General features: G+C 45.0%; 1 protein-coding gene across 1 annotated transcript; it reads right to left on the bottom strand.

Moving 5' to 3' along the window:
- Positions 1 to 184: 184 nt before the first annotated feature.
- Positions 185 to 18,776, bottom strand: LOC139379496 (beta-2-glycoprotein 1-like). Its single transcript, XM_071122318.1, has 8 exons — positions 18,680 to 18,776; positions 10,776 to 10,922; positions 10,157 to 10,348; positions 2,282 to 2,393; positions 1,734 to 1,807; positions 1,147 to 1,326; positions 822 to 1,019; positions 185 to 631 (listed from the first exon to the last, which is right to left on the bottom strand). Exons 1-8 carry the CDS (start codon positions 18,741 to 18,743, stop codon positions 549 to 551), a joined length of 1,050 nt encoding a protein of 349 aa, XP_070978419.1. The 5' UTR covers positions 18,744 to 18,776; the 3' UTR covers positions 185 to 548.
- Between the last annotated feature and the right edge of the window lie 2,002 nt (positions 18,777 to 20,778).

The raw sequence follows: 20,778 nt of genomic DNA, 5'->3' as shown, positions 1-20,778 counted from the left end.
GATCACCATTTAATCCAAGTACATGTAACCTTAGAAAATACAAAAGAGGGATGTGTGTGTGTGTGCGTGTGCATGCTCGTGTGGGAGCGAGAGAGAGAGAGATATCAGGGTGTCCTAATTGTTGTGAAAATCAAGTGTTCATCTCTATTTCATTTCAATTACATGAAAAATCACATTCATCACATTACAGCAAAACGTTGTTTTTATTTCAAAACCATCACATCAATAGAACTTCCAAGCCTCAGGGCTTGGTGTGTCAACAACAGAAGGAGGAGGAGTATCCTGAGGGCCAGCTTGGGGCAGGAACACACTATGTTAAAACAAAACAACACGTAAGGTCAGTCAGATCCCGCAGTGGGAGGAGTCAGAGTCACACGGTAACAACACATGAAGTGAACATTTGAACTATATGAGTCATGACTAAGTTTTACTTCTGTATTAATGCATGTATTATCATTAACACAGCTGTTATTAAGACATGTAGAGCCTATCATTGGTACAGGCTGAGAGAGAGGGAGACAAGAGATAGAGATGGGAGTGTTGGGGTATTAGTCCAGGTCTACAAGAGAGCAGGCCTCGATCTCCGACACCAGCCGATGAGGGAACAGTTTGTACTGCAGCCAGGTGGGTTCTGGGACACAGAAGGAGGGAGGTGATAAGACATGTTACATCAAATGAAGGCAATATAAGCACATACTGTCTCTGACTGAACCCTGAGGTCTCCTGACCACTGAACAGTCACTTAGAAAGACTAGTAAGGCACCAAGGGGTTTTCCATAGATCCTGTTAGACAGGGCACCAGTTCTGGGTTCCCAACTCACCCAGGTAGCAGAAGGGGGGGTTGAGCCTGCCGTCGAAACAGGTCTGTGTGTAGGGGAAGCTGCACTGCTTCCTGGAGTGTTTACAGTAGAACGTCACGCTCTCCCCGTGAGGAACCACCGAGTCTGTCACGTCATAGGGCCAACGCTTCAGCCCACCAATCAGAACACGGCTCCGCTCCGCTATGATTGGACAGCGCGCTAAGAGCAGGAAGTACAGGATGAAGAACAAATAAAGAAGAAAGGTCAATATTCTACCTACACTCTCTCTGTCTCTCACTCACACACACACACACAGTGGGCCCTGGGTGTATCAGTTAGGACTCACCTCTGCAGTAGGGCACTGTGCTCCAGGTGCCGTTGGGCTGGCAGGTGACCCGGTTGGGTCCATCCAGCAGGTGGTTCTTCTTACAGAGGTAATAGATGGCATCGCCCACATCGTACTCAGTCCTCTGTACCGCCACCAGGTACCCCTGGTTCACCTCCTGGGGGGGCGGGCACCACACCCCTGGATCAGGAGAGAGAGGGTCACTGTATATACACATTTACTTGTTCTTCAAGCCTGCACACCCTGTGAGTCCCTAGGATCAGACCAGGATACAAGAACATTGCTGAATGAATTGGCAAGAGATGTTATTCTCTGTTTAGGCCAAAAGGTGGCAGTAAAGCACTATGAAACATAACAACCGACATTTCAGTCTCTCTCACACACATAAAAAGACACACACACACACAAAGTAGAATGATTTCATGTGCAGAGTACAATAACCTCCTCCGCAAAATACAAACACACAACCACACTCAAAAGGCCCCATCCACCCACACGCCAACCATCAAATTCCATGGCTCTGATGCTCTCCCTCTGCTTGCTCTCTCTCTATCAAACACTATATATTATAAAACACACACACGTACTTTGACAGATGGGGTGAGGGTACTGCCAGGTCTGATCAATATTACAGAGATTCTCACTGTTTCCCACCAGCTCCCTGGAGAGAGAATGGGGGGAGAGAATGAGAGAGAGATAGGGAGAGACAGAGAGAGAGGGGGTGGTTATATGACTAATTGACTGGTAATACACTAAGCGGTGTAGCAGGGGTTAAATGTTCTCCTCTCCGTTGGCTCTGTTTCAGAAAGTGTGTATTTTGCATACAATACATGATTCCAACTGACATATGCATTGGGATGTGATACATTATTAGATGTGAGTCAGTAAAAAGCATATTAATGGCCTAGTTAACAACAGTATTGTAGATAGCCAAGTCTCTACATAATGAAGTTCCTCCACTTCCACCCCTTACCACCCATCTCTCTCTCTCCTTTGTCTGCCATCTGTCTTTCATCGTTCTCTCTCTCTCTCTGTCTCAAACCTCTCATCCTGCCTCTCGCTCACCCACCCTGCCTCTTCCAACCTCTCTAGCTTGCATCCTCTCTCTCTCTCTCTATCTCTCTCCCTCCCTCACCCAGACAGACAGGTGTAGCGGATGGTTGTTCCAGCGACTGCGGATCCATCGATGCTGAAGGTGTTGGTCAACTCCTCAGGTAAAGGACATGAGACCTGGGGGGAGGTGGGGGCTACAGAGGGGGCAGACGTAGACGCACATGAGGGAGGGAGGAGGCAAGAGAAGGGTGGAAGAGAGAGGGAGGAGAGAGGAACAGAGAGAGGGGGGGGAAGGGAGAGTGAGAAGCACATCTGTAACAAAACACATTTGTACATTCTGTTCTGGTTCACACACACACACAGGGTGCTGATTATATTTTGCAGTGCCTTCAGAAAGTATTCACACCCCTTGACTTTTTCCACATTTTGTTGTGTTAAAGCTTGAATTTAAAATTGATTACATTTAGATTTTGTGTCATTGATCTCCACACAATTTCCCATAATGTGGAATTATGTTTTTATACATTTTTGCTAATGAATGAAAAATTCAAAGCTGAAAGGTCTTAAGTCAATGAGTATTCATGTTACGGCCGTCGTTAGAAGGAGACCAAGGTGCAGCGTGGTAGGCGTACATTTTACTTTATTGTCAAATGACACCAAAAAACAACCAAAGACAAACGGCCGTAAAGTTCTGCAGGCTCCACACCAATTATGCAAAAACAAGGTCCCACAAATGAAAGAGAGAAAAAGGACTGCCTAAGTATGATTCCCAATCAGAGACAACGATAGACAGCTGTCCCTGATTGAGAATCATACCCGGCCAAAACAAAGAAATAGAAAGCATAGACTTCCCACCCAAGTCACACCCTGACCTAACAAACATAGAGAAAAAAGGGTCTCTAAGGTCAGGGCGTGAAAATTCTACCCCCTTGTTATAGCAAGCCTAAATAAGTTCAGGAGTAAACATTTGCTTAACAAGTCACAAAATAAATTGCATGGAATAACTCTGTGTGGAATAATGGTGTTTATTAACATGATTTTTGAATGACTACCTCATCTCTGTACCCCACACATACAATTATCTGTAAGGTCCCTCAGTCGAGCAGTGAATTTCAAACACAGATTCAACCACAAAAACCATGGAGGTTTTCCAATGCCTTGCAAGGGGCTGGGTAAAAAAAAAAGAAGCAGATATTGAATATCCCTTTGAGCATGGTGAAGTTATTAATTACACTTCGGATGGTGTATAAATACAATCAGTCACTACAAAGATACAGGCGTCCTTCCTCAGTTGCCAGAGAGGAAGGAAACCGATCAGGGATGTCAACATGAGGCCAATGGTGACTTTAAAACAGTTTGTCACACCCTGATCAGCTTCACCTGTCCTCATTCTTGTCTCCACCCCCTCCAGGTGTTGCTTGTTTTCCCTAGTGTATTTATCCCTGTGTCTCTGTGCCAGTTCGTCTTGTATGTTTCCAAGTCAACCAGCAGTTTTCCCGTACTCCTGCCTTTGCTATTCTCTTTTTTCTAGTTCTCCCGGTTTTGACCCTTGCCTGTTCTGTACTCTGTACCCGCCTGCCTGACCATTCTGCCTGCCTTGACCACGAACCTGTCTGCCACTGTGTACCTCCTGGACTCTGATCTGGTTTTGACCTTTTTCCACGACCATTCTCTTGCCTACCCCTTTTGTATTATTAAACATTGTAAGACTCCAACCATCTGCCTCCTCTGTCTGCATCTGGGTCTCGCCTTGTGTCATGATACTGTTATAGTTTAATGGCTGTGATAGGAGAAAACTGAGGATGGATCAACAACACATTGCAGTTACTCCACAATACTAATCTAAATGACGGAATGAAACAAAGGAAGTCTGTACAGAATTAAAATATTCCAAACATGCACCCTGTTTGCAGTAAGGCACTGAATTAATGCTGTATTATATGTTTGGGGAAAATCCAACACAACACATCACTGAGCAACAGTCTTCCTATTTTCAAGCATAGTGGTGGCTGCATCATGTTGTGGGTATACTTGTCATCGGCAAAGACTAGGGAGGTCTTTTTGAATATAAAGAAAATGAATAGAGCTAAGCACAGGCTGTCACGCCCTGACGTTAGAGATCCTTTTTTTATCTCTATTTTGGTTTCAGGGCGTGAGTTGGGGTGGGCATTCTATGTTTTGTGCTCTATGTTTTCTATTTCTGTGTGTTTTGCCGGGTGTGGTTCTCAATCAGAGGCAGCTGTCTGTCGTTGTCTCTGATTGAGAACCATACTTAGGTAGCCTTTTCCCACCTGTGTTTTTTGGGTAGTTGTTTTCTGTTTTTGTGTCTGCACCAGGCAGAACTGTGTCGGTTTCGTTCGTTCTCTTTGTTATTTTTGTTATTTCAGTGTTCAGTTCTAATAAAAGTATGAACACGAACCACGCTGCACCTTGGTCCTCTCCTTCCAACAGCCGTTACACAGGCATCGTAAAAAGAGAACCTGTTTCAGTCTGCTTTCCAACAGATACTGGGAGACAAATCCCCTTTCAGCAGGACAATAAACTAAAATGCAAGGACATTGGAGTTACTTACCAAGACGACATTGAATGTTACAGTGGCCTAGTTACAGTTTTGACTTAAATCGTCTTGAAAATGTCTAGCAATGATCAACAATGAACTTGACAATGCTTGAAGAATTTAAAAAAGAATAATGGGCAAATATTGTACAATCAAGGTTTGCTAAGCTCTTAGACTCGTCCAGAAAGGCTCACAGCTATAATCGCTGCCAAAGGTGATCTAACATGTGGGTTGAATATGCTTCTCTAATCAAAATATAATATTTTTCATTAATAAAAAAAACATGTTTCTTCCACTGAGACGTTACAGAATATTTTGTGTAGATTGTTGACAAAAAAAAATAAATTAAATCTATTTTAATCACGCTTTGTAACACAACAAAATGTGGAAAAAGTCAAGGGGTGTGAAAACTTGTAACATGTAACTAATGTGCATAATAGGGTTCATAGAAAATACAGGAACACAACACGCAAACACACACAGACAGACACACACACAGAGCAGTGTTTAGCTAATGTGAATAACGGGATTGAGAGAAAGTTAACAGCTGGAGTGCATTCGGAAAGTACTCAGATGCCTTGACTTTCTCTACATTTTGTTACGTTAGTTTTATTTTAAAATGTATTTTTTTTAAATCCACATCAATCTACACACATTTTAGCTATTTTATTACAAATAAAAAACAGAAATAGCTTATTTACATAAGTATTCAAATCATTTGCTATGAGACTCGAAATTTAGCTCAGGTGCATCCTGTTTCCATTGATCATCCTTGAGATTTTTCTACAACTTGATTGGAGGCCACCTGTGGTAAATTGAATTGATTAGACATGATTTGGAAAGGCACACAATTGTCTATATAAGGTCTCACAGTTGACTGTGCATGTCAGAGCAAAAACCAAGCCATGAGGTCAAAGGAATTGTCCAGATCTGGGGAAGGGTACCAAAACATTTATTTAGCATTGAAGGTCCTCAAGAAGTTTGGAACCACCAAAACTCTTCCTAGAGCGGGCCACCTAGCCAAACTGAACAATGGGGGGGAGAAGGGCCCTGACCAAGAACCTGAGAGTCACACTAACAGAGCTCCAGAGTTCCTCTGTGGAGATGGGAGGACCTTCCAGAAGGACAACCATCTCTGCGGCATTCCACCAATCAGGCATTTATGATAGAGTGGCCAGACAGGAGCCACTCCTCAGTAAAATGCACATGACAGCCCGCTTGGTGTTTGCCAAAAGGCACCTAAATACTCTACGGCCATGAGAAACAAGATTTTCTGGTCTGATGAAACCAAGATTGAACTCTTTGGCCTGAATGCCAAGCTTCACATCTGGAGGACACCTGGCACCTACCCTACGGTGAAGCATGATGGTGGCAGCATCATGCTATGGGGATGTGTTTCAGCGGCAGGGACTGAGAGACTAGTCAGGATCGAGGCAAAGATCACCTTCTAACAGGACAACAACCCTAAGCACACAGCCAAGACAACGCAGGAGTGGCTTCGGGACAAGTGACGGAATGACCTTGAGTGGCCCGGGCCGGGGCCCGGAATTTAACCCAATCGAACATCTCTGGAGAGACCTGAAAATAGCTGTGCAGCAACACTCCCCATCCAACCTGACAGAGCTTGAGAGGATATGCAGAGAAGAATGGGAGAAACTCCCCAAATACAGGTGTCCCAGCTTGTTGCGTCGTACCCATGAAGACTTGAGGCTGTAATCATGCTTCAACAAAGTACTGAGTAAAGTGTCTGAATACTTACGTAAATGTCCTATTTCATTTTTTTTTATTTTAGAAATTTGCCTAAACGTCTAAAAAACAGTTTTTGCTTTGTCATTATGTGGTATTGTGTTTAGACCAATGAAGAAAAAAACCAATTTAATCCATTTTAGAATCAGGCTGTAACCTAACAAAATGTGTAAAAAGTCAAGGAGTCTGAATACTTTCTGAATGCACTATAGGTGCGAGATGACACAGCAGACAGGGAGAAGTGGAATGAGGGGGACTCCTCTTCAGTATACATAGCGGTCAACACCTCACATGTCCCTTTAACGTTTGTAGGTTATAGGTGTTGCAGGTTGTCGTAGCTATGAGTCAGGAAACTGAATATCCTTTGTGAAAACAGGAATCTGAAAATAGATTATGATACCTAGCTGATAAGCATGCATACTGCTGCAGAGAGAGAGAGAGAGAGAGAGAGAGAGAGAGAGAGAGAGAGAATGACAGTGACAGAGAGAGTGACAGAGAGTGAGAGTGTGAGAGAGATACAGTGGCAGAGATAGAGAGATTGACAGAGAGAGAGAGACAGTGGCAGAGAGAGAGAGAGAGAGAGAGAGAGTGGCAGAGAGAGAGAGAGAGAGATACAGTGGCAGAGATAGAGAGATTGACAGAGAGAGAGAGAGACAGTGGCAGAGAGAGAGAGAGAGAGAGAGAGAGAGAGAGAGATATTGACAGAGATAGAGAGACAGTGGCAGAGAGAGAGAGATAGAGAGAGAGAGAGAGAGAGAGAGAGAGAGAGAGAGAAAGTGGCAGAGAGAGAGAGATTGACAGAGAGAGAGAGAGAGAGAGAGAGAGAGAGAGAGAGGGGGGGAGAGTGGCAGAGAGAGCGAGAAAGAGAGAGAGAGAGAGAGAGAGAGAAAGAGAGGGAGAGTGGCAGAGAGAGAGATTGACAGAGAGAGAGAGAGAGAGAGAGAGAGAGAGAGAGAGAGAGAGAGAGAGACTGAGAAAGATAAATATAGAAAGAGAGAGATGCTGCATTAGTTGTGTAACCACATGGATGGCTCATTCCTGGAAGTATGAGAGCCTCTCGTTCGTGGAAATATAAATATCAAGAGAGGCTCTTTGTAGGGTTGTTGAAGTGACCTCAGATTTATAGGGAGGGATGTTCGATGGGTGGTGTGATATGCAGAGTAATGACAGCAGGTAGAGAGAGGCTCTCTTCTGTGTAAAACTCTCCCATAGACACACATGAGCAACATCAAAAGGGGTCAGTTCACTGAGTGTCTTTGAAATATATCTAATCCTATACGTAGCTATATAAATTCAGAATGGGCAGGGTGAGTGAGTTGAGTGTGTGGCACTCACAGTGAGTGTGAGTGCCTGGAGCTGGGTTGGTTCAGTGTTCTAACTGCGGCCCTCCTCTCTCTGTGTGCTCTCCAGCCTCCCTCCCTCTCTGCCTCCCACACAGCCAGGGCCCAGTGTGAAACTACTGTTGGCTGACAGGTAGCTCTGTCTTAAAGGAGTGATAGTGAAAGCAGAGAGATGTCCATAGATGACCAGGTGGTCAAAGCTGTGCACCTCTTTCCCGGTCAAGTCCACCCCATGCGCACACACACACACACACACACACACACACACACACACACACACACACACACACACACACACACACACACACACACACACACACACACATTGCACACCTCTCTACAGCCCAGTTCTGCTTCACCAAACAAACACACTAAATAGCCCAGAGCTGCTTACTTGTCCTTGGCTCTCTCTGAGGGGAGAGACCTTATCAGGGGCCTCTCAGATGGAAAAGGATGAGAGGAGAAGAGGATGAGAGAGGAGAGAGGAGAGAGGAGAGGAGAAGAGGGAACAGCATGGCCCAGAGCTGCATGAGCAAGAGAGCTCTCTGACTGTGATCCGTCGCCCACACACATCATACACACACACACACACACACACACACACACACACACACACACACACACACACACACACACACACACACACACACACACACACACACACACACACACACAAACAGCTCTTTGACACTATCTGTGATCCACCTCCCACACACATTCAATGTATACACAAAATCTCTTCCTTTCTCTCGCCCCCCTCCCTCTCTCCCCCCTCCTCTCTCTCTCTACCCCCCCCCCCCCTCTTTCTCTCCCCTCTCTCTCTCTCTCTCTGTCTCTCTCCCTCTCCCTCTCCCTTCTCTCTCTCTTTCTCTCTCTCTCTCCCCTCTCTCCCCCCCACTCTCTGTCTCTCTCTCTCTCTTAAACTCACACACATACACACAGCTATTTGACACTCTGACAGTGATCTACCGCCCACTGCCTCTCAATAAGCACGATGGAGCACAGCTCGAATACACAAATGTACAGAATACACACAGGAAGACACCCAGCCAACCTACTGCCTGTCTCTGAGAAGAGGCTCTGTGAGATTGGGACATGGACACACACACACACACACACATACACAAACACAAACATATAACACTGTAAGTACACACACACACAAACATATCACACTATAAGTACACACACACACACACACACAAACACAAACATATAACACTATAAGTACACACACACACACACAAACATAAACATATCACACTATAATTACACACACACACACACACACACAAACACGAACATATAACACTATAAGTACACACACACACACACACACACAATAGTGCACAGAGGACACGAATGCATGCAGACCTTCATACTCTTAAAATACACACTTGACTCACACACTGAAACACACAACAGTTAAATAAAGGTTAAAAGAACCCAGCCAGGAGGAGATGAAGACTAGAACATGCTCGTTCACCCTATCTGGCACAGACACTGTGAACTAATCAAGCCCTGCCTCTCTCTGGACTGCAGTCCTAGTATCAACAGCTGATAGTCCCGTTGCTAAGGCAATTTAGAGAATGGGCCCTGTTTACACAATGTCCCAGTCAATGCAAACAGACAAACTGCCAACAAAATAACACCATCACAGAGGGCCTCATTCCTGAGGTACACACACACACACACACACACACACACTTTTTTTTCTCAGCACTATTGGTTAGATTCTGTAAGTAAGCATTTCACTGTTGTATACGTGACAAATAAACTTTGATTTGATTTGATTTGACATACACACAGACGCCTAGAACCTCAAAGGGTTCTCCTATGGGAGCAGCTGAAGAACCCTTTTTGAACCCTTTTTTTGTAAGAGTGAAAAACTGCTTCTGGGATAAAAGATTAATAGAATAGAATATGATGTAACACATAGAAATGGACTGAATAGAACAGAGGGAGTGAAATATGTTCTATTCCATTCACTGTGCAATCTACAGTATGTGCATTCCATTCCATTCTTTGGGGGCGGCAGGTAGCCTAGCGGTTAAGAGCGTTGAGCCAGTAACTCCCTTGAGCAAGGCAGATAATCCCCCAACAACATGGACGTCAAGTAAGGGAGTCCCCCGCACCTCTCTGATTCAGAGGGGTTGGGTTAAATGCGGAAGACACTTTTCAGTTGAATTCATTCAGTTATGTAACTAACTGTACCCCCTTCCCCTTCCCTATTTCCAGGGTCTAATGAGCAGAGATAATGTTATCTAAATTGCATCCAGAACATTCTGCCTCTCTTCTCTGTTCTTGTACCCACCTGTGCAGTTGGGATCATCACCGCTCCATTGTCGGTCGCCTTGGCAACGACGGATGGCTGCATCCAAGCCATTGGGCAACATGTAGCCTGTGTCACAACGCACCTCGAGGAGGGCAGAGAAAGAGGGAGTGGGAGAGAGGAGGGAAGCAACAAAGCTGTTCCCTGAGGGCAGGGGCCAGGGACAAGTACGACCTGGGGAAGAAAGAGAGGAAGAGATGGAGGAGTGGAGAGGTTAACGAGGAAAGATCAGATCATCAAGAACAGTTTAGAATGGGCTTAGTGTGTTTCTGGGCAGATGAACTGAAAAGGCACTTCCAGATGGGGCATCACTGGTGATGATGTAAAGCCATGTTGAGTGCCCTCATTTCCTCATTTGGAACACACATGAATATGTGCAATGATTTAAATTAACCCCCGCAGCTAAGGCCCAACTGACAAACCAGAACACAAACACGTACCTGGAGCCACACAGCTGAGGTCCAACTGACAAACCAGAACGAACACACACATGAACCTGGAGCCACACAGCTGAGGTCCAACTGACAAACAATGAACACACACATGTACCTGGAGCCACACAGCTGAGGACACACTGACAAACCAGAACACACACACTTACCTGGAGCCACACAGCTGAGGCCACACTGGCCATCACACAGACACTGGCGCTTGTTGCCACAGTCCTTGTCCTGTGTACAGGGTTTTGGACACGTCCTTCTCCGTTCGTTACCCAGCAGCCTCTCTGGACACACATCAGATGCCTGGACTAGGAGAGAGACAGAGGTGGAGAGATGTGGCCCTCTAGCTCAGTTGGTAGAGCATGGTGAATGCAACGTAAGCATGGTGGGTTTGATATCCGGGACCACCCAAATGAGAAAAAGTTTTTTATGTCTGCAAGTCACTTTGGATAGAAGTGTCTACTAAATGGCATATATTACTATATTAGGTCAGAGGTCTTCAACCTTTTCTTGCCCAGGGACCCCCTCCCAGGTAAACCGGGCCCCCCAGGGACCCCCTCCCAGGTAAACCGTCCACCCAGGGACCCCCTCCCAGGTAAACCGTCCACCCAGGGACCCCCTCCCAGGTAAACCGTCCACCCAGGGACCCCCCCCAGGTAAACCGTCCACCCAGGGACCCCTCCCAGGTAAACCGGCCCCCCAGGGACCCCCTCCCAGGTAAACCGTCCACCCAGGGACCCCCTCCCAGTTAAACCGTCCACCCAGGGACCCACTCCCAGGTAAACCGGCCACCCAGGGACCCCCTCCCAGGTAAACCGTCCACCCAGGGACCCCTCCCAGGTAAACCGGACACCCAGGGACCCACTCCCAGGTAAATCGGCCACCCAGGGACCCCTCCCAGGTAAACCGTCCACCCAGGGACCCACTCCCAGGTAAACCGGACACCCAGGGACCCACTCCCAGGTAAGTCGGCCACCCAGGGACCCCTCCCAGGTAAACCGTCCACCCAGGGACCCCCTCCCAGGTAAACAGTCCACCCAGGGACCCCCTCCCAGGTAAACAGTCCACCCAGTGACCCACTCCCAGGTAAACCGGCCACCCAGGGACCCCCTCCCAGGTAAACCGGACACCCAGGGACCCACTCCCAGGTAAACCGGCCACTCAGGGACCCCCTCCCAGGTAAACCGGACACCCAGGGACCCACTCCCAGGTAAACCGGACACCCAGGGACCCACTCCCAGGTAAACCGGCCACCCAGGGACCCCCTACCAGGTAAACCGGCCACCCAGTGTTGGGAAAAATGTATGTACAAGTCAAGAAAGCTTACTTTCTTCATTGGCTCCAATAAGTGTAATTGTCTTTATATTAGGAGTTGAGAAATACAGTTGGCATCATTAGATAGAAGATATTCTCCTATTTTCTACTGTTGATATGTAATTCAAAATTCCTTTATTCTGTTGTTGCTAGCAATATTCATAAAAACACTGAGAGACCATATGTACAGTACCAGTCAAAAGTTTGGACACCTACTCATTACAGGGTTTTACTTTATTTTTACTATTTTCTACATTGTAGAATAATAGTGAAGACATCAAAACTATGAAATAACACATATGGAATCATATAGTAATTGTATTTTTTAACAAATCAAAATATATATTCTTCAAAGTAGCCACCCTTTCCCTTTATGACAGCTTTACACACTCTTGGCATTCTCTCAACCAGCAATTAAGCCTTGTTTTAAAAGTTAATTTGGGGAATTTATTTCCTGCTTAATGCATTTGAGCCAATCAGTTGTGTTGTGACAAGTTAGTGGGGTGTCGTGTCTTTACTATCATTAACTGAAGACTGATAGTTTTTATCAAAGATTCTCTGTAATTAGTATTACGCGATTAGACTGATTAATCATGTAACCGTAATTACTAGGAAGTCGGGGCACCAAGGAAAAATATTCAGATTACAAAGTTATAATTTCCTAAAATAACTTTTCAGATATTTTATCTGATCAATTAGTCTTTGAATTAATGAATTATTTACTTTACCTCACGGTAGTTTCATTCCAAACGTCGTAAATTGTTGGTTATCTGCACGAACCCAGTCTTCACTATGAGTCATCCATACATCAATTGTCTTAAATTTTTTATTTATTACTAACTAAGTAATTCACAGAAATGCATAAACAAACAAACAACAAGATAAATGTGGTTACATGAAATGATAGGAGAATGTGCCCTAGTGGGCTAAACCAGCATGGCGGCTTGTTAGACAAAAGGGGAAGTGGGGTCGACTAAGAAGTCACTACAGAGTGATAATTATAACAATTGAAATGCTAATCCTTTGCACATGAACGCTCACTCATTCGGGAACAATTACAATCAATATATATATATTTACGCTCAGTGTGTCGTTTTGATCGCTGGTGAAAAGTTTGTTTATTTTGTAGAATTGTCCGTCTCTCTCCCTCTCTCTCTCTGTCGTGGTTATAGTGGATAGTTCAGAATGACATTCATTCGTTTCGTTATAGAATGGATGTTTCGGCGGTTGTCGTTCTTCGCATTCAATGATACCGAATTCCTAGCTGCAGACTAGTAATTAATATCAAAGACTTGTTCTTATTCTGTCGGTATCGATAGTCTAAGAGTTTAACCACGTGGTATGGTTAAAAGATTCAGCAATGGCCTACAACCTTTGTCTCCCCTAATGGAGAAAAACATGGTCTTCAACCTTTAGCCATCTCGTAATTGAGGTAAGCTCGGTCTGCTGATCGAAAACCCGAGTGGGGGTTTTATTCGGAAGGGCCGAAAAAGGGCTGTCCCAGGAGGCCTGACCCTAACTGGGCTCAGGAGCGGTCCTCTGATTTAGTTCAAATCAAAAGGGAATTGTATTTTTCTTAATTAAACAGTCCAAAATCATATTACACAATTATACAAACAGTATCATACTCACTCATTCATCTTATACAACAATTAGATGTAAACCTCATATCTGAGGCTATTATATAAACAGCGTTATGGTAATGTGGCCACACCGTCTCCCATGAGCTACCCCAAGTTGTGACAAACGGACCAGTTCGTAGCTGGATTCTTCACCGATCTTTTATACTTTCTCCGGAACATGAAATTTGTTCGTACCTCAAGTTCTGTGAGATGGAAGGAATTCCTTTGTCTTCTATGAAAATTTACTCTGCCTCTTATACTGTGTGTCCATGAGGAGATCCTCAGGAATTTACGACGTCTCTCTGACCACAGCAACTTAGTTGAAGGAGGCAAGGGGGAGGCAGGGAGAGGGGGATGGGGCTTGCTATACCCAAAGAGGCCAACGTCATGACAGGGGGTAAACAGAAGATGGCTCAATTTGGTAAAAGACCAATACCTTATTAGAACAGCTCAAATAAGCAAAGAGAAACGACAGTCCATCATTACTTTGAGACATGAAGGTCAGTCAATCCGAGAAATGTCAAGAACTTTGAAAGTTTCTTCCAGTGCGGTCCCAAAAACCATCAAGCGCTAAGATGAAACTGGCTCTCATGAGGACCACCACAGGAAAGGAAGACCCAGAGTTACCTCTGCTGCAGAGAATAAGTTCATTAGAGTTACCAGCATCAGAAATTGCAGCCCAAATAAATGCTTCACAGAGTTCAAGTAACAGACACATCTCAACATCAACTGTTCAGAGGAGACTGCATGAGTCAGGCCTTCATTGTCGAATTGCTGCAAAGAAACCTCTACTAAAGGACACCAATAAGAAGAAGAGACTTGCTTGGTCAAAGAAACACGAGCAATGGACATTAGATCGGTGGAAATATGTCCTTTGGTCTGATGAGTCCAAATATGAGATTTTTGGTTCCAAATGTCATGTCTTTTGTGAGATGCAGGGAAGGTGAACGGATAATCTCTGCATGTGTATTTCCCACCATGAAGCATGGAGGAGGAGGTGTGATGGTGTGGGGGTCCTTTGCTGGAGACACTATCTGTGATTTATTTAGAATTCAAAGCACACTTAACCAACATGACTACCACTGCTTTCTGCAGCAATACGCTACCCCATCTGGTTTGCACTTAGTGGGACTATCATTTGTTTTTCAACAGGACAATGACCCAAAACACACCTCCAGGTATATAAGGGAGAGAGTGATGGAGTGCTGCATCAGATGACCTGGCCTCCACAATCCCCCAACCTCAACCAAATTGAGATGGTTTGGAATGAGTTGGACTGCAGAGTGAAGGAAAAGCAGTCAACAAGTGCTCATGTGGGAACTCCTTCAGTTGGAAAAGCATTCCAGGTGAAGCTGGTTGAGAGAATGCCAAGAGTGTGCAACAAAGCTGTCATCAAGGAAAAGGTTGGCTACTTTGAAGAATCTCAAATATAAAATATATTTGGATTTGTTTAACACTTATTTGGCTAGTACATGATTCCATATGTGTTATTTCATAGTTTTGATGTCTTCACTATTATTCTACAATGTAGAACATAGTAAAAATAAAGAAAAACCCTTATATATTATAATTTTTTGCAGACAGCATGCATTACCTAGGCGGATCCCCAGTTGAATTATGTATACTGAATTGGGTATACTTCAGAAGGTTTTCACATCCCTTGACTTTTTCCACATTTTGTTGTGTTACAGCCTGAATTTAAAATTACTTGAGATTTTCTGTCACACAATACCCCATAATGTCAAAGTGGAATTATGTTTTTAGAAATTGTTACAAATTAATAAAACATTTAAATCTGAAATGTCTTGAGTCAAGTATTCAACCCCTTTGCTACGGCAAGCCTAAATGACTTCAGGAATAAACATTTGCTTAACAAGTCACATAATAAGTTGCATGGACTAACTCTGTGTGTGATTATAGTGTTCAATAACATGTTTATTTTTGAATGACTACTCCATCTCTGTACCCCACACATACAATTATCTGTAAGGTCCCTCAGTCGAGCAGTGAATTTGAAACACAGATTCAACAAAAAAGATCAGGGAGGTTTTCCAATGCCTCACAAAGAAGGGCACCTATTGGTATATGGGTAAAAAAAAAAAAAAAAAAGCAGACACTGAATATCCCTTTGAACATGGTGAAGTTATTAATTACAAGTTGGATGGTGTATCAAATACACCCAGTCACTATAAAGATACAGGCGTCCTTCCTAACTCAGTTGCCAGAGAGGAAGGAAACCGCTCAGGGATTTCACGATTTGGCCAATGGTTACTTTAAAACAGTTACAGAGTTAAATGGCTGTGATAGGAGAAAACTGAGGATGGATCAACAACATTGTAGTTACTCCATAATAGTAACCTAAATGACAGAGCAAAAATAAGCAAGCCTGTACTGTCACACCCTGATCTGTTTCACCTGTCTTTGTGCTTGTCTCCACCCCCCAAGTGTTTTATACCTGTGTTCTCTGTTTATCTGTTGCCAGTTCGTTTTGTTTCGTGAAACCTACCAGCATTTTTACACTTGCTCCTGTCTATTCTAGTTCCTGTTTTCTAGTTTTTCCTGGTTTTGACCATTCTGCCTGCCCTGACCATGAGCCTGCCTACCGTTCTGGGCCTTTTGCACCCTATCTGGATTACTGACCTCTGCCTACCCTTGACCTGTCGTTTTGCCTGCCCCTGTCCTAGTAATACACTTGTGTTACTTCAACACTGTCTGCATCTGGGTCTTACCTGAAACGTGCCATGTACAGAATAAAAATATTCCCAAAATACATCCTGTTTGCAATATGGCACTAAAGTAAAACTGCAAAACAATTGGTAAAGGAATTCACTTTATTTCCTGAATACAAAGCGTTTTGTTTGGGACAAATCCAACACAACACATCACTTAGTACCACTCTTCATATTTTCAAGCATGGTGGTGGCTGCATCTTGTTGTGGGTATACTTGTCTTTGGCAAGGACTAGCGAGTTGTATAGGATAAAAAGAAACGGAATAGAGCTAAGCATAGGCAAAATCCTAGAGGAAAACCTGTTTCAGTCTGCTTTCCAACAGACACTAGGATACAAATTCACCTTTCACCAAGACAATAACCCAAAATACAAGGCCAAATATACACTGGAGTTGCTTACCAAGATGACATAGAATGTCCCTGAGGGGCATAGTTAGAATGTTGACTTAAATCGGATTGAAAATGGCTGTTTAGCAATGATCAACAACCAACTTAACAGAGCTTGAAGAATAAATAAAAAATTATGTGCAAATATTTTGGCCTCCTGAGTGGTGCAGTGGTCTAAGACACTACATCTCAGTGCAAGAGGAGTCACTGCAGTACCTGTTTCGAATCCAGGCTGCATCACATCCGGCCGTGATTGGGCGGCGTTGTCCAGGTTTGCCCGGGGTAGGCCATCATTGTAAATAAGAATTTGTTCTTAACTGACTTGCCTAGTTAAATAAAAATAAATTGTACAATCCAGGTGTGCAAAGCTCTTAGAGACTTACCCAGAAAGATCCACAGCTATAAGGTGATTTGAATGTATTAACTCAGGGGTGTGAATACTTAAGTAAATTAGATGTTTAATTTTCAATACATTTGTTAACATTTCTAGAAAAGTGTAATAAGTCCAGAAGTATGAATACTTTCTGGAGGCACTGTAGATAGATGAATCAAATCAGACCTTGCCCAGGCGAGTGAAATGGAGAGGTCGGAACATGAAATCGTAGTTGAAATGTGAACTGAAGTTTAAGTTGGAATCAGATGGGGCCTTTTTTCTATCAAACCTGGTACCAAAGTTTTCAAAGAGGGCAATTTTCTTCTGGCACATTTGTAGGGATTCATGTACTCAGGTAAGCAAAGGTTACTGTGCAGAATGTAAACCTGGTTATAGTTTGATAGAATAGGGGCCTACATCTGATTCCAATTGGGCATCTAGTTCTGTGATTTCATCTCTTCCTAGGAATCCATTGTATTTTTCTTCCATGTGTTTAACATAAAACACATCATTAATTCATATCCGCAATACAGCATGGACTGTAGCCCAGCACGCACACACACACAAACACACACAGAGAGAGAGACACGCCCTTAATGTACAGCACATCTGGAACAGAGAAAGAGGGGTCCCCCAACTCGTGTTCTCTCATTCTGACAGCTGCACATGTGTGACCAATTAACGACATATATTCATATACTGTACACACAGGTGGACACAGGGACCCACACACACTACATACACACAACTGTGCAAACACACATACACAGACATTGTCTCTCATACAGCTGCAGTACACTGCCCTACCATAGCCGCAAGTAGGGGTGCTGAGGGTGCTGCAGCACCCCCTAAAAAATATACATTTAAAAAATAAATACAAAATTGGTGAACTGGGCCTTTATTACTCCTGTATAAGTGGGGAAATTCACTTACAGTGTGTTACATTTAGTTTAGTATTGTGTCTCATATTCCTAGCACGCAATGACTACTTCAAGCTTATGACTCTACAAACCTGTTGGATGCATTTGTTTTGGTTGTGTTCTGGATTATGTTGAGCATAATAGAAATGAATGCCAAATAATGCATTGTGTCATTTTGGAGTAACTTTTACTGTTAATAAGAATAGAATAGGTTTCTGAACACTATTACATTAATGTGGATGCTACCATGATTGCTAAAAATCGTGAGTTATTTGTGAATAAGGATGAGTGAGAAGGTTACAGAGGCATACAGTAAATATCATACCACCCAACGACTGCTAACCTCTGAGAGATTAGTATGTTTTGCTTTGTACAAAACACAACCAAAAAAAAAATGCAAATGCATTCAATAACTTTGTAGCCGGGAGTGTATCAGTATGCCCCAACCATAACACACAACCAAAACCACAGCCTATGTCAATACAACAAAGACAGGAACAAATATTCAATATACAGTACACTCATTGAAAAACAAATGCAAGCTCTAGATTTTTAAATGATCTGAAATAATCAACTGATTTACTCATCTATCCAAGGGCCAAACCAAAGCCCAGCTCAGCCTAGGTGGGACAAGCTCTGTCTAGGAATCACATACAGTTACATAGTGTCATAGACAATGTGTGTGAGAGAGAGATAGAGGAGGTCTGAGCTGAGCTTACCTGCAGTCTGCAGAGAGACAGAGCCAGCCAGAGCCCACAGAGACAGCAGCAGCACAGAGTCCATCCTTCCAGCCTAGACCCTGGTCTCAGTCGTTATGAGGGAGGCACACTGGGAAACAGAACATTTTGGGGAGAGGGGAACAAAAGGGAAAAGGGGGGAGAGAGAGGGAGGGATAAGGTACAGCCCGGGAACACACATCTGGTTTGCGTTTAGTGTTTAGAACACTGGGTAAAATTCCATTGGAAGAGACCTTTCACCCATTTTTGTTGATAGAGCTGAGAGAAGGGGGTCAAGAGGTCAAACAGAGCAGCTGACATTAGTCTCCCACTCACACACATACCTGTAATCAATAGGGTCTACTGATCAAACAGTTACAGGTTCTATTATTACTACCTGAGCCAGATCTCAAACACACACACACAATGATAACGTAAGGGGTGCGTACTGGCGGCAGAGAAGTCAGGCGCAGGAGAGCAGAAACTGTGTTAGAACGGTGCAATTTAATAATCAAAATCACTATAAACAGAACAATCAATACAATGAGTACAAAACCAGTCACACACCAGAAATAACATGCACAAGCACTTACAATAAACAATTCCGGACAAGGACATGGGGGGAACAGAGGGTTAAATACACAACATGTAATGATGGTATTGAAACCAGGTGTGTGGGAAGACAAGACAAAATGAAAAATGGATCAATGATGGCTAAAAGACCGGCGACGCCGACCGCCGAACGCCGCCTGCCCGAACGAGGAGAGGAACCAACTTCGGCGGAAGTCGTGACAGTACCCCCCCATGACGCGCGGCTCCAGCAGCGCGCCGACACCGGCCTCTGGGACGACCTGGAGGGCGAGGTGCAGGGCGATCCGGACGAAGACGGTGGAACTCCTGAAGCATTGAAGGGTCTAACACGTCCTCGACCCGGAACCCAGCACCTTTCCTCCGGACCGTACCCCTCCCACTCCACGAGATACTGAAGGCCCCTCGCCCGATGCCTCGAATCCAGTATGGAACGAACAGAGAACGCTGGGGCCCCCTCGATGTCCAAAAGGGGCGGAGGAACCTCCCGCACCTCAGACTCCTGCAGCGGGCCAGCCACCACCGGCCTGAGGAGAGACACATGGAATGAGGGGTTAATACGGTAATCGGGAGGAAGCTGTAACCTATAACAAACCTTGTTCACTCTCCTCAGGACTTTAAATGGCCCCACACACTGCGGACCCAGCTTCCGGCAGGGCAGGCGGAGGGGCAGGTTTCGGGTCGAGAGCCGGTCCCGGTCCCGGCGGGTACCCCAGTACGCACTGGAAGGGAGAGAGGTTAGTGGAGGAGTGGCCCAGGGCACGCATGCCGCCCACTCCACCGGCCGGTCCCGGCAATAAGACAGCAGAAACCTGGCCACATCCTGGTTTACTCTCTTCACCTTCCCATTACTCTCGGGGTGAAACCCCGAAGTAAGGCTGATCGAGACCCCCAGACGTTCCATGAACGCCTTCCAGATCCTAGATGTGAACTGGGGACCTCAATCAGACACTATATCCTCAGGCACCCCGTAGTGCCGGAAGACGTGCGTAAACAAGGCCTCTGCAGTCTGTAGGGCCGTAGGGAGAACGGGCAGAGGGAGGAGATGACAGGACTTAGAGAACCGATCCACAACAACCAGGATCGCGGTGTTACCCTGTGAGGGGGAGATCGGTAAGAAAATCCACCGACAGGTGCGACCAATGCCGTTGTGGAACGGGTAGGGGTGTAGCTTCCCTCTGGGCAGGTGCCTAGGAGCCTTGCACTGGGTGCACACCGAGCAGGAGGAAACATAACCCTCATGTCCTTAGCCAAGGTAGGCCACCAGTACCTCACGCTCAAACAGCTCACTGTCCGTCCGATCCCAGGATGACCAAAGGAGGGTGATGTGTGGGCCCAATAGATCAACCGGTCACAGCAGACTGGACGGGAGCGGGCTCTGCACGTAACGCCTGCTCAATGTCCGCGTCCAGCTCCCACACTACCGGCGCCACCAGGCAGGAGTCGGGGAGTATGGGGGTGGGATCCATGGGCCTCTCCTCTGTGTCATACAGCCAGGACAATGTGTCTGCCTT

This window comes from Oncorhynchus clarkii, chromosome 2 (genome assembly GCF_045791955.1).
Source record: "Oncorhynchus clarkii lewisi isolate Uvic-CL-2024 chromosome 2, UVic_Ocla_1.0, whole genome shotgun sequence".
Taxonomy (NCBI): Eukaryota; Metazoa; Chordata; class Actinopteri; order Salmoniformes; family Salmonidae; genus Oncorhynchus; species Oncorhynchus clarkii.
The sequence above is the reverse complement of the archived record's forward strand: the minus strand, read 5'-3'. Positions and strand labels throughout refer to the sequence as shown.